A 14352-nucleotide genomic window follows, 5' to 3' on the forward strand; every position below is an offset into this window, starting at 1 on the left:
TTTATAAGTTTAATGACACTGAACATAGCTTATATGTTGCCCCTCAATCCTAGCTTTTTCTGCCAAGCCTGAGAATTTGTTTTCATAGCACCCATGAAGGTTTCTATAAATAAAACTAAGTTGGCTTTAGTTTTGTTTTGCTTTTATTTTTTAAAAGAAAGCAATTTTAGATCATTTTAGTTTCTAATCTCAAAGAACAGAAAATAATCTTTTGAATCCCCTCCTTAACAGTAAAAAAATAATATTAGCAGCTAACATTTATTTGGTACTTACTATATGTCAAGCACTAGGCTATGTATTTTTTCTTTTTTTAAGAACAACATTTATTTAACATTATAAAAAAGAAATGAGATATGAACATCTACATTTAAACAATAATAAGTAGTCTTTAATACATGCGCTCACTGTATAATATATGCACAACGAACATCATTACATTTGTATACAAACTAAATACTGGATTTGAAACCTGATTATTACTGTACATATTCATGCCAATGAAGTATAAGCCCAGTAATTCAAAATACCTACACTTTAAATTGCTTTTTAAGAAAAAGTTAAGTGATAACATTTGTGTTTAAGTTGACAAGAGTGTGGCAGTAACCGCTGACATTACAATCTGACTGAGAAATAATTATAACAGAAAACGGGACATACTTCACTTAGCAATAATAAAATGGCACATTTAAAATACATAAATAAAATTTTAAAAAATCAAATGTGAAACAAAGCATGACAAGAACCAAAATGGAAGAAAAAAAAAAAAGAGAAAAACAACCTTCCCTAGAAATAGCAACTAAATTTATGTACTGAAAAGCAAAAAGAAATACAAATCCATCTAGACATAAGAAACATCAAAATCTAGATATCAGCAACTAGTAAGCAGCAACTAGTCTGCACATTAAAAAGTACCTTTGCTTCTGTACTCTAGTATCATAGCAGCAACTGATGTCAGAATAAAAACCATGAGATTACAGAGTGTATATATGGCCCATTGCTTTGGAATAAACATTTTTCTAGAAATGATCAAGTGATACTCTGTGGCCCTAAGCGTGAGAATTATGAATTTCATGGATTTAAAATATACTGTACAACATCTCGCACTGCCAGAAGTCCACGTCCTTAGCTTTGAATGGTTTCAACAGAAGTCAGAATAGCTTTTCTAAGACTACACTACCAAAAAAAAAAAAAAAAAAGACTACCCGTACATGGAATGTGAGTGGATGGAACAGGTGATGCTGAGGAATTAGAGACAGAGAGACTTTTTACTGCCATTGTCTGATTTCCTCTAGAAGTTGGCCTTTGTGCTTTAAATGCTTTATCTTATATACCCATTGTATCAGTAAAAACACTATTGAGGTTTAAAGAGGAAAACTAACCAGTCTAATATAAAGTAAGAGCTACTATCTAAAGCGAAGCCTGTCCTGAAATTAAATTCGCCAGATGTTTTCAGGATCTAGGGCCTGAAATTAAGAGTTTGCTTACAATTAAGAGCCAACTTTCACTTATCTATAAAAGAACCATGAAATGAATTTTTCAACTACTATCCACTGTTCAGTGAAGTGTAGACTATTTTAAATATTTTAAAGACAGCCTCTTGGATATAAGACACTGAGTAGCCAAAGCCAAAGAAAAATACCTTGAACATTATCCATAGTTTCAAAGTACTGGTCCTTTTCTGTTTCTTAAAAATACAGGTTAAGTACTAAAGTACATAAAACTGCAGGGCCTGCCACAGTACTAGGTTAATCAGCAGTCAATAAATATTTGTGGAATGAATGTAATAATAGATATTAGATTAAAATACTATTCCAATCCAAACCAGGAAAAAAAGTTACCTGTTGGAAGCTGTCTCTTAGAAGCTGCTGGTCTTCAGGATGACAGAATTCTACAATATTCTTTCCTAAGAGTTCCTAAAAGAGAAAAAGAAGAGTAAAATTGACACTTTTATGATCATCGAACTTTCCTGGGCCATTAGTAGGAGACTTGGATTTCATTTCTCTTGCTTTTATCCTAAGATTATGGATAAGAGTGGAGGGGGGAAAAAAAGACAAACAAAAAAAGATGGAATCTGCTAAACAACTGACCTCTAGAGCATTCTTCTTTTTCAGGATATTGTACATTTATTTTAAGTGAATTTTTTACAGATTTGAGGTATAATTTAGATAAACTCACTCATTCTAAATGAATTTTATAATTCTAATTTGATGACCTATAATAAATTTATACAGTTGTACAACCATTACCACAATTCAGTTTTAGAACACGTCCACTGCACCCAAAAGTGCCCTTCTGCCCGTTTGTAGTCAATCCCTGCTCCTAATCCTTTGGCCAACCACTGATCTGCTTCTGCTTCTTCAGTGTTGCCTTTTCTATACAAATGGAATCATACAATAGGTAGTCTTCTGTGTCTGGCTGCCTTCATTTAACACAATATTTTTGAAGTTCATCTATGTTGTTCCATGTATCAATAGTATATCCCTTCTATTGCTCATAAATATTCTAACATGGATATAACACAGTGTGTATCCATTCACTAGTTAATGGACATTCCACTTTTTGGCTATTATGAATAATACAGATATGAACATCTGTGTATAAATCTTTGTGTGAACATATGTTTTCATTTCTCTTGGGTAAATACTTAAGAGTGGAATTGCTAATTTGTAGGGTAAGTGTATGTTTAACTTTTAAAGAAACTGCCAAAATGGTTTTCCGAAGTAGTTATACCATTTTACTTATCTACTAACAATGTATGAAGGTTCTGTTTCTCCATGTTCCTGCCAGTACTTTTTGATGATAGCCATTCTAATGGGCATATAGTGGTATCTCATTGTGGCTTTAATCTGTACTTTCCTAATGACAAGCAACTATTTATATGCCATTCATATTGCTTCTCTGGTGAAATGTCTATTCAAATCTTGTGCCCCTTTTTTACTGGCTGGTTGTCTTAATGAGTTCTGAGAGTTCTTTATTCTGGATACAAATCCTTTTTCACACATATGATTTACAAATATTTTCCCCCAATTTGTGGCTGGTCTTTTCACTTTCTTAATGATGCCCTTTTAAGAGGGCAAATTTTAACTTTTATGAAACCCAACTTACCAAATTTTTTCTTTTGTGAATCATGCTTTTAGGGTCATATAGAAAATCTTTGCCTAGGGAATTCCCTGGCAGTCCAGTCATTAGAACTCGGCACTTTCACTGCTGTGGCCCTGGTTCAATCCCTGGTGGGGGAATTAAGATCCTGCAAGCTGCACAACGTGGCCAAAAAAAAAATCTTTGCCTAACTCAAGATCACAAAGATTTTATCCTATTTTCTTCTAGATGTTTTATAAAACTTTGGCACTTACACATTTATATCTTCGAGTTGAGTTCTGTGTATGGTGTGAGGTAAGAGTCTAAGTTCTTTCTGTTTTGTTTTGCCTATGAGTATACAATTGTTCCGTCACCATCTATTGGAAAAGCTTCTTTTCCCCTTGAATTGTCTCGGCATCTTTGTTGAAAATCAGTTGACCATAAATATGAGAACAGACTCGATTCTTATCTACTGATCTATGTAACTATTCCTACACCAACACCACGCTGTGTTGGTAACAACAGCTTTACAACAGGTGTTGCATCAGGTACTGTAAATGCTCTCTGACTTTGTTCTCCTTTTTCAAGATCTCTTTTGCACCAACCTCTTTACAGAAGTCCCTCCTGGCAGCTATAATTTTGAAAGTTTATGTAATGACTTGTTTCTCAATTCAGACATAGTTACCTGGTCTGCTGAATGAGATATCTAAATAAATCATAATAACTGGTGCTAAATTTGCATACTTTATGGGTTACTATGCAACTAGATGATTATATGAATTATCTAAAGGTGGCCAAATCATTATAACTAGTTTTTGCATCATCATCTGTATTAATATCACTAACAAAAAAGAAATACATTACCTGTACCTGCTGCTCCAGCCTGGTTTCACAAGCCATATTTTTCTAGATCAGACAACCTTGGTAGGAAGCTGAAATTATATTTAGCTATCAACAGACTAGGATCATCTCTTTTTCTGAGTTGGGGCTGACATGTTTTGGTTATCTCTGGAATTATACGATTGAATAATCTCAGCATAGCAAAGGGAAAACAGAAGCCTAAATATCAGTGGTGTAATAGCTCCAGCTCCTCACCTGTGGTTGGTAGCCAACGGTAGCCACACAGCGATGATCCACAAAAGTGAAGATTCCCTCAATATTGTGTCGAGAGATGAACTCCGTTGGCTGACAAACATTACTCATGTCTGTACAGTTGGGAGAACTAGTTACCTGAAAGAAAAGAGATAAAAATGAGATAAAATGACACCATTCTTTACAGATGTATTTCCCATCAGGTTTCCAATTTTAGGAATTTCTAAACTTTCACAACCCATCCAAAAAGGAAAAAGTGATCATCACAGATAGGGCATGAGGCCTAGCTCCACTCCTACACATGTACTCTTCACGAACTTTGTAAAGAAAGGTAATAATTCATTCAACCTAAAACCCACTTACTTTCATTTAGCTAGGTGGTATTCACTATTCAGATTGGAAAATTATACTCCCAAGTAACCAAGAAACATCTGTTTTTATAAGGAGAATCAAAATAATTCCAATTCTCTACTGTTAGTCATGTAATGAAAAATGAAAAGATCTCTCTTCTATTGTATAGGAGCAAAAGAAATTAGTTGGAAATAGAAAATTCAGCATTGCAAAGCTAAAAGTATGAAAGAGGAAAAGATCTCTCTCTCTCACTCTCTTCAGCTTCTGCTAAATCCAAGAGAAGCAATGTTAACTATGAATACCATATTCCTCAAAATGTTCGGAGTTTTTCAGAATTCTTCATTTGTATTCAGAGAGTAAAAGAAAAAATAACATGAACACATCCTGAAGGAGATTTTCTCCCACTGAAAATGGGTGATATAGATGTGAAAAATTCATACTTGCCTGTAGTCTGCCAATAGCCACCAGGCAAAACTTGCTCCCCTGGCCAGCCTCTGGGTCATCATCTGGGAGGGAGACACCTTCAGGAAGGTGAAGTTAAAAGGTTTAACAGGTATCTCAAACTCAATTGCCTTCAAAAGTCAGATATGTAAAGATTTAAAACACATGTAGGTATGAAGAGACTAGGTATGAAACAATACAGACTGCTGAAAATAAGAAATAAAGGTAAACAACCCAAAGAACTTACCATATATATCAGGTACTATTTTAAGTACTTATATATATATTAATTCATATATTATACTCACATTAATTATAATAAACTGCAGAGTACAGTCCCACTCAAAGTATTCTAAAAGACTATGCTGGCCAAACCAAATACATATGAAGACAGCCATTTACTCTGTGACCATATCACAGGCAGAGAACGGATGTCTTGCCTAACCTGTGACTTTCAAAGTAAGCAAACAACCAAAAATGAGATTAAACCAAACACCAATAGTTATTTATGTACTTTGGAAAAGAGACAAGCTAGTGTTTCAATGTTTATGTGGAAAGGGAAGAAGGATGCACTTTCCCCCTACTCTTTGCATATTTTTCTTCTTTTTACCAAGAAAAATAGTATTTCTTTGAGAGCTACATAGAAGTATAAAAGATCATGTGTATCTCAAACGCATGGTTTATACAGTATATAAACTAAAAAGTTCAAACTTCATTATGACTTAAAATTAATTTTTCTTAATTACATTTAACTACCATTTATTGGGTGCCTACCATATGCCAGGCACTAGGCTGGGTGCTTTCCTTACATTAAATCTAATCCTCACAATAACTCTATATGGGTTATATTATCTCTAAATTATAGATGAGAAAATTGAGGGTTTTTTTTTCCCATACAAGTCAAGCAACTTACCCTAAGTTATACCACTAATAAATAACAATGCCAGAATCAAACCCAGGTTTTTCCAAATCCAAAGTTTAACCTTTACCAAAACACACCACCTTGCCTCTCTTAGTTTCTATCTCCCTAAAACCCCCACTTCCCAGGCACACCTAGCCAGCAGGGAGGTAATAAAATTGCTACGATTTGGAAACTCTGACAAGCCAGGTTAAAAGGCTGATCCTTGTACCCCAACCACTTTTCTCACATTCCCTTTTTGACTTCAAGTTCTAGTAAAATTAATCCGCTCACATCCTGATTTAAAGTCTTTGCAGAGAACATCCCCTTTACAAGTTACTACAATCAAGCCATTTACCCGCTTCTCCATCCAAGTCTTGCTCCTTCTTTAGAAAACCTTCCCAAATCAACTGCATTCAATGTCAACTGCTTCTTTGCACGCAAATACTTAGATACAGGTATTCAGTATACATTACTATTTGGACATTTAAAAACTACATTCTGTGACACAGCCATCACCAAGTCATTTTCAAGTCTGAGTAATCCATCTCCCTAACTGGAATATAAGATCCATAGAGGAAGGGAAGGAGTCCACTTTTTCTTTCCTATTACAGTTTATACCAAAGTACATTTCATATACTACAGGTACATGATAAATATTAGCTAACTTTCTTGGACACTGTGAGGAACTTGCTGCACCCAGGAAGAAGTCACTATTCAACTTTCCTACCTGCTGGGGGCCAGGCCTTGATATAGCCTGTGCAGTGGACCACCACGAAATGAGGTTCCCCATCCTTCACAGAGCCAAGTCCATTCCTAGAAAAATTACAGGTGTGAGGAGAAAACCCTACCCAGTAACATTTAAAAGGCAATGCTGGCTTAGTACCTTTAACTTTAGGCTCTTGGGTGTTTATAAAACAGGACGACTGTACTTGGACCTTTCCCACCCAAAAGTGACCAGCATATATTTTACCTTTGCCAAAGTAAAGCAACTGAAAGGTACTGCAGCAGGAAGAAAGTATCAATAGGTAAAGTGGTAGCGTAACTTCCTTAAACAGGATGAGCAAAAGATTTAGAAGTTCAGGAAAATACTGCCAGAAAAAAAGTAACTGGGAAGTGAGGGATGAGGGTGAGGGCTGCTGAAGGAAGTACAATAGTAAAATAGTTGAAAATGTGACGATCTCTAAAGGTACTTGGCCATCCCTTTGGGTTTTTATTTTTACAGCTTAGGATCTCACCTGCATCTGTTTCTTACAAAGCTCAGTCTATTCATGGAGACTGGGTCCACAGAGCTACTGCCACACCTGTTTCAATGAACAGAGAGATTAAAAGCAATTAAGTTGCACTATCATTCATACAACTCAACAGAAAAACAAACAACTCAATGGAAAAATGGGCAGAAGACTTAAAGAGACATTTCTCCAAAGAAGAAATACAGATGGCCAATAGGCACATGAAAAGATGCTCAACACCGCTAATTATTAGAGAAATGCAAATCAAAACTACAATGAGGTACCACTTCATGCCAGTCAGAATGGCCATCATTAAAATGTCTACAAATCACAAATGCTGGAGAGGGTATGGAGAAAAGGGAACCCTCCGACACTGTTGGTGGGAATGTAAGTTGGTGCAGCCACTGTGGAAAACAGTATGGAGGTTCCTCAGAAAACTAAAAATAGAATTACCATATGATCTAGCAATCCCACTCCTGGGAATATACCCAGACAAAACTATAATTCAAAAAGGTATTATAGGGCTTCCCTGGTGGCACAGTGGTTGAGAGTCCACCTGCCGATGCAGGGGACACGGGTTCGTGCCCCAGTCTGGGAGGATCCCACATGCCACGGAGCAGCTGGGCCCGTGAGCCATGGCCACTGAGCCTGCGCGTCCGGGGCCTGTGCTCCACAATGGAAGAGGCCACAATGGTGAGAGGCCTGCGTACCACAAAAAAAAAAAAAAAGGTATTATAGGGCTTCCCTGGTGGCACAGTGGTTGAGAGTCCGCCTGCCGATGCAGGGGACACGGGATTGTGCCCTGGTCCGGGAAGATCCCACATGCCGCGGAGCGGCTGGGCCCGTGAGCCACGGCCGCTGAGCCTGCGTGTCCGGAGCCTGTGCTCCGCAACGGGAGAGGCCACAACAGTGAGAGGCCTGCGTACTACCAAAAAAAAAAAAAAAAAAAGGGTATTATACATGCACCCCTACATTCACAGCAGCACTTTTCACGATAGCCAAGACATGGAAACAACCTAAATGTCCACTGAAAGAAGAATGGATAAAGAAGATGTGATACATATATACAATGGAATACTATGCAGCCACAAAAAGAATGAAATGCCATTTGCAGCAACATGGATGCAACTAGAGATCATTATATTAAGTGAAGTAAAACAGAAGGAGAAAGACAAATACCATATGATATCACCTATATGTGGAACCTAAAATATGACACAAATGAACCTATCTATGAAACAGAAACAGAATCAGGGGCATAGAGAACAGACTGGAGGTTGCCAAGGGAGAGGGAGGTAGGAGAGGACTGGATTGGGAGTCTGGGATTAGCAGATGCAAACTGGTATATGTAGAATGGATAAACAACAAGGTCCTACTGCATAGCACAGGGAACTATATTCAACATCCTGTGATAAACTATAATGGAAAAGAATATGAAAATATATAACTGAGTCACTTTGCTGCACAGCAGTAATTAACACAACACTATAATTCAACTATACTTCAATAAAAAAATAAATTAAAAAAAAAGTTGCACTACACTATCAAAGAAGCTTCCATCAGTTAACAGCCAGATAACAGGTTCTGAATACAACTTGACACAGAAAATTGGTAACAATGCCCCTAACAAGGAAGGATAAAGAAGTCAGGTTTGGTATTTCTAAAACTTGTAACTGTCCCAGAATTTTAAGTCAAAATGTTCTACATGCTCTGCAAATGCAGAGATTCTCTACATCAGGGGTTAGTATACTTTTTCTGTAAATGACCAGACAGTAAATATTTTCAGCTTTGTGGGCCATACAATCTGTTGCAACTAGTCAATTCTGCTATTATAGCACAAAAGCAGCTACAGACAGTATGCGAACAAATGGGCATGGCTATGTTCTAATAAAGATTTATTTACAAACTAAGAGTTGTGGTTTGTTGACTCCAGCGCTATGCTGCAACACAATCTATTTGCTACATTTCGTTATTATTTATCTTGTTCCTGCCTATGTCTTTGCATTAGCCATGTCCACATGTTGCAACACTCTCTCCCATCCTCTACTTTCTTTCTTTCACTTCTTTAATAATAAATAAAACTTACACAGAATTTTACATGTGTCATGCACTATTTTAAGCATCTTTACATATATTTATTCATCTAATCCTTATAACAACTTTATGAGGTTGATATAACTCCCTATATTAGATGAAGAAATAAAAACACAAAGCAGGGGGACCCTCCCTCGTGGTCCAGTGGTTAAGAATCTGCCTTCCAATGCAGGAGAGGCAGGTTCGATCCCTCGTCAGGGAACTAAGATCCCAGATGCTGTGGAGCAACTAAGCCTGTGAGCCACAACTACTGAGACCACCCGCTCTGGAGCCCGCGCACCACAACCAGAGAGCCCACACGTCACAACTACTGAGTCCATGTGCTCTGGAGCCTGCACACCACAAATAGAGAGAAGCCCATGCACTGCAACAAAGAGCCCATGCGCTGCAACTACGACCCGATCCAGCCAAAAATAAATAAATAAATAAATATTTTTTAAAAAAGCAAACACAAAGCAGTCATTTAATCTGCTCAAGGTCTCAGAAGATAAGTGATAAATCCAGTAGTCTGGGTCCAGAAACTAAACCACTAAGCCATATAATATTCAATTTTTAAACTCCCCCAGGAAACCTTTCTTAATATCCTATTCATCATTTCTAAGAAGCATCCTCTCGTACAATGTAGTCAATTTCCATTATACAACCTGAATTTGTGACTTTAAGAAGTATTTTCTCTAGCTGTGAAGAAAAGTATCACTATCCTTTCTTCAGAATCCTAAAATGTATAGTATATAATTTATTAATGCTAAATATTAAGTGAAAGACATAATAAAGTCTTAAATTTCTACAAAAAAAGGAGGGGTGCAGAAATGATCTGAGTACATGGATGTTGCCTTGTGATATACTGGGAAAAAACATAGGTATCGGCATCCGACTAGTATGGATTAGAATAAAATCTTGTATCAAACATTATCTATGTAATCCTGGGAAGTCAATTTCTTTGAGTCTTTTTTTTTTTTTTAATCAGCAAAATAGTAACCATGAATTCTACCCTACTGGGCAGTTGTGGGAAATGAGATGACAGACATAAAGCACCTATCATAATGTTTGGCATAGGAGGAGTTCAGTAAATGTTAGTTTCCTTAACGCTTTATTCTGTGTTACAACTTACGTGGGTCTCGAGAGCTAAATTTAATCTAATTGGATCTTGGATTTAGAAGTTTAACTCCTCTGACCAGAAATCAAACCCTCAGCTCTTAATTCTTCCTATGGCAAATCACAATCCTCATCCTGACACTCACCTCATACGGCAAATAAAAGATCTCCTTGAGCCCATACACATCCTCATGGAAGACTGTTGACCTTCCTTTTTCACTGTTCCAGTCTTCAGATCAAGGATACGCCCTGAAGAAGGATGTGAAGAACAGTCTGGAGTACATTCTTGTGTGTGGGGAAGAGGGAGAGAGAGATACTGGAGGCAAAGATAAGTAAGTAGCCTATTCATGCTCTCCAATCTCCTTGCTTATAAGAGAATAAGCCAAGTAGGAGATGGATTTTTTTCAAGCCTAAAACACCTCTGTTCCCATCAGTGAATCTTACTTACTCTTCAGTTCAAAGCACTGGAAATAACTTTGTGCAAGGCAAGACAGGAGTAGAAGTAGGTAAAGTTGGCAAGCAAGAGCAAGGCTATATCCTTAGGTCTGATTATTTTTATAAACACACATGCATGTGCGTATGCACGCACACACACACACATGGAGTGAATGTCACTGGTTTAATAACAAGTAATTTTATATGCTACAGAAACACCCATCTGTCTCATGCTAAAATTGTTCCTCCCTTTATTATACAGAAACCAGTGGGAACTTTTGGGAAAAAGAAGAATTAGGAAAATGAAACCCATAAAAACATAAATGAAAGCTAAATACCAACATTAATATGACCGTAATGGATTTTATTTTAATTACCAGTTTTAATCTGCTTCCACATTAAAATTTTTTCTAGATCGCTTAGGAGCAGATGTGACTTGTTTCCTTCAGCCAAACTAGGGCAGAAGGACTGAATAACATTAAATGGGGGTGTGGAGGTGGGGGCAAAAACAAGACAGAAAGATAGTATAAATACAAAAAAAAACCAAGAAAACACCTTACACACTGATAATCATCCCCCTCTAAAATAAAAATCTACTATCATAGAACCTAATACCAAGTCAAAGCCAAGCACAACTGGGTAGAAAAAATACCAGGTATTTACCCAACAAATGAGACAGAAAATGGATAATTTCATTCTTCTGGAATGGCTGGAGGGGTGGGGGTGGGGGTTATTGTAGGCTTGGCCTTTACTGTGTATTTACACTAATATTAAGATCAAAGTAAACTTTTTATAAGCATTGTCACTAATGAAACATTTTCTAAAGATGAGCTACAAAATATATTACCTGCATGTGGATAAAAAGAACAATTATATTCATTGAAGGAGAAAATTCTAAAAGTTTTGCCAGATTCAATCAAAAAATTTAAGAGTTAAAACACCTCTTCTATCTCAGAAAAAAAAAGAAGGAAGAATTTGCTATTCATTTTCCATCCGTATTAACTCATACCTGTCAGGGCATTTTCCGAAGTGGAAAGCTGCTCACGAAGTTTGTCCACATCATCTGGGTGCACCTGATCATAGAGCGTGCTACCAAACCATTCAGACTGCGGCTGGTTCAAAACAGGGGTCACTGAGTCAGAGACATATACCACCCGGCCTGTCTCACATGAGACAATAAACAGAAAGCCATCTGCTGCCTCCAAGATCAAATGTTTCAGTTCCTGCCCAAGGAAGAGAAATACAAGTTAAAACTGAACTCTTCTGAAAAACCAAATATTATTCATGGAAAGAAGTAAGACACTTCAGGCCATATGTATCTCTCCATAAGTAATTGCTGGCTTCTGTCTAATCCACAGGCACAGCTTTGCAACCTAAATGTAACCACCTTCATGGACAAGAGAGGTTTTTCCAATAGGTATTTCCTCAATGTGTCTATGTCACTATCCATCTCCTCCTCTTTACCTCAGAACTCAAGACAGGGAATAAAAAGGCTTACCATTAACAATAATTGAGTTCTTGGGCTTCCCTGGTGGCACAGTGGTTAAGAATCCACCTGCCAATGCAGGGGACACGGGTTCAAGCCCTGGTCCGGGAAGTTCCCACATGCCGTGGAGCAACGAAGCCCATGCGCCACAACTACTGAGCCTGCGCTCTAGAGCCCGCTCGCCACAACTACTGAAGCCCCCATGCCTAGAGCCCATGCTCCGCCGCAAGAAAAGCCACCGCAATAAGAAGCCTGCGCACCGCAACGAAAAGTGGCCCCCACTCTCCACAACTAGAGACAGCCCGCGCACACCAATGAAGATCCAACACAGCCAAAAATAAATTAAATAAATAAATAAATTTTTAAAAATTACTTTTTAAATAAATAAATAAATAAATGAGTTCTAGATCTCACTCTCTCTGGTCTCTTTTTAGGATCTTGCTCTGCAAATATTGGTGTTCTCTCTCTTTCCCCTCAGATCTTTTTTTTTTTAAAATAAATTTATTTATTTATTTATTTTTGGCTGCGTTGGGTCTTGGTTGCTGTGCGCGGGCTTTCTCTAGTTGTGGCGAGTGGGGGCCACTCTTCGTTGCAGTGTGCGGGCTTCTCATTGCGCTGGCTTCTCTTGTTGCGGAGCACGGGCTCTTGGCACACGGGCTTCAGTCGTTGTGGGTCACGGGCTCTAGAGCGCAGGCTCAGTAGTTGTGGCACATGGGCTTAGTTGCTCCGCCGCATGTGGGATCTTCCTGGACGAGGGCTCAAACCTGTGTCCCCTGCACTGGCAGGTGGATTCTTAAACACTGTGCCACAAGGGAAGCCCCTCCCCTCAGATCTTAAACATGATCAAGTTTTCTCAATTCTATACAAAACTTCCCTCAACTTCGCCCAATTCATCTTTCAGCGCCAAGCTTAAATTAAGAGTAGTGTTACACTCACTGGCTCTACTCTCTTTTCACTTATTTCTCAAACCCACTGCAATCTTCACTCTAAACCACTACATTCATGTTTTTTCAGGTTACTAATGTATTCCTAAATGCCAACTCAAGTCCCCTTTCCTGAGTCCATATCATTTTACTCAATGTCACTGCATATCTGATAGTGTTGTTCACTTTACCCTTTAAATTTTATTTCTCCCTAGCTTCTATGACACTGCACTCCAACTTATACTTCCTTTCCAAATGTACCTTCTCTGCTTCAGGTTCCCTTTCCTTTATTCAAGTCTCAAGTGTAGGCATTTCCAAGGTTCTATCCTAAGTTCTCTTCTCTATCCCATACTCTCTCCCTGAGAAATCATATCCACTCCTCCACTAAGAAATGATACCCAAATCCATATGCCTAGACTTGCCTAAAATCTATTAAGCATCTCCAAATAGACATTTTACCAGCAATTCAATTTCAACATCTCAAAACCCATCATTTCCCCCTTCGAAAACAATCCTCTGTGCTCTTCTAGCATTCCCTTTCTTGATTAACAGTATTCCCTTCCTCTCAGGATACAGGCCTCAAAACTCTTAACTCCTTTTTCTCACACTCCAGGGATAATTCAGTTTTATCAATTTTATTTTCAAATACAACGTCACTGTCCTAATCATCTCATGCCAAGACAAATGGTCTTCCTGCTTTCACTGTCTCCAATCCATCCTTAAAATGCTACCACATTTTTTATAGCTCCCCATTGCCTAAAAATTAAAATCTAAATTATTTAACATAACACCTAAATATTCCATCATCAGGTCCCAGCCTACTTTCCTATTACCATCTCCCAAGGCACGCTAAACTACCTGATTTTCCTTGAATAACCTGATTATTCTCACTATGCTTTTGATCAAGTTATTTCCAATACTTACAATCCTATTCCCCTATTCTTTGCTTTCCATATTTGCACTTCTACAGGACTTATTACTGCACCTCTTTCTGATACAGAACTGATTCTGTGTTTATATTATGATTGATTTACTTACATGTCTGTTTCTACCAGTGACTATCTCTTACCACTCTTTACATTTCTAATAGCACAAAGAACCTGGTTAGCTTAAAAATGTGCATTACTGGAGTTTGTTGAATCAATATCTGTATGTGTTCTGTTAGAACAAATTGATTAGCTATTTCATTGTACATATATATAATATCTGTGCTATATGTACTGTCAT

The 14352-nt window shown here is 37.7% G+C and overlaps 1 protein-coding gene across 6 annotated transcripts in view; it reads right to left on the minus strand.

The window, feature by feature from the left end:
• The window catches only part of ARNT (aryl hydrocarbon receptor nuclear translocator), a 62373-nt gene that overhangs the window by 9527 nt on the left and 38494 nt on the right, over positions 1-14352 (minus strand). For all 6 annotated transcript variants that reach the window (XM_079944573.1, XM_079944574.1, XM_079944572.1 and 3 more), the window contains 7 exons: positions 11726-11939; positions 10428-10530; positions 7099-7164; positions 6591-6676; positions 4966-5042; positions 4174-4308; positions 1839-1913 (listed from right to left, as the gene is read on the minus strand). In XM_079944573.1, the coding sequence (XP_079800699.1) occupies positions 1839-1913; positions 4174-4308; positions 4966-5042; positions 6591-6676; positions 7099-7164; positions 10428-10530; positions 11726-11939 (756 nt within the window). The remainder of the gene's footprint in view (positions 1-1838; positions 1914-4173; positions 4309-4965; positions 5043-6590; positions 6677-7098; positions 7165-10427; positions 10531-11725; positions 11940-14352) is intronic.

Source organism: Stenella coeruleoalba, assembly GCF_951394435.1.
Source record: "Stenella coeruleoalba genome assembly, chromosome: 1".
NCBI classification, from domain to species: domain Eukaryota; kingdom Metazoa; phylum Chordata; class Mammalia; order Artiodactyla; family Delphinidae; genus Stenella; species Stenella coeruleoalba.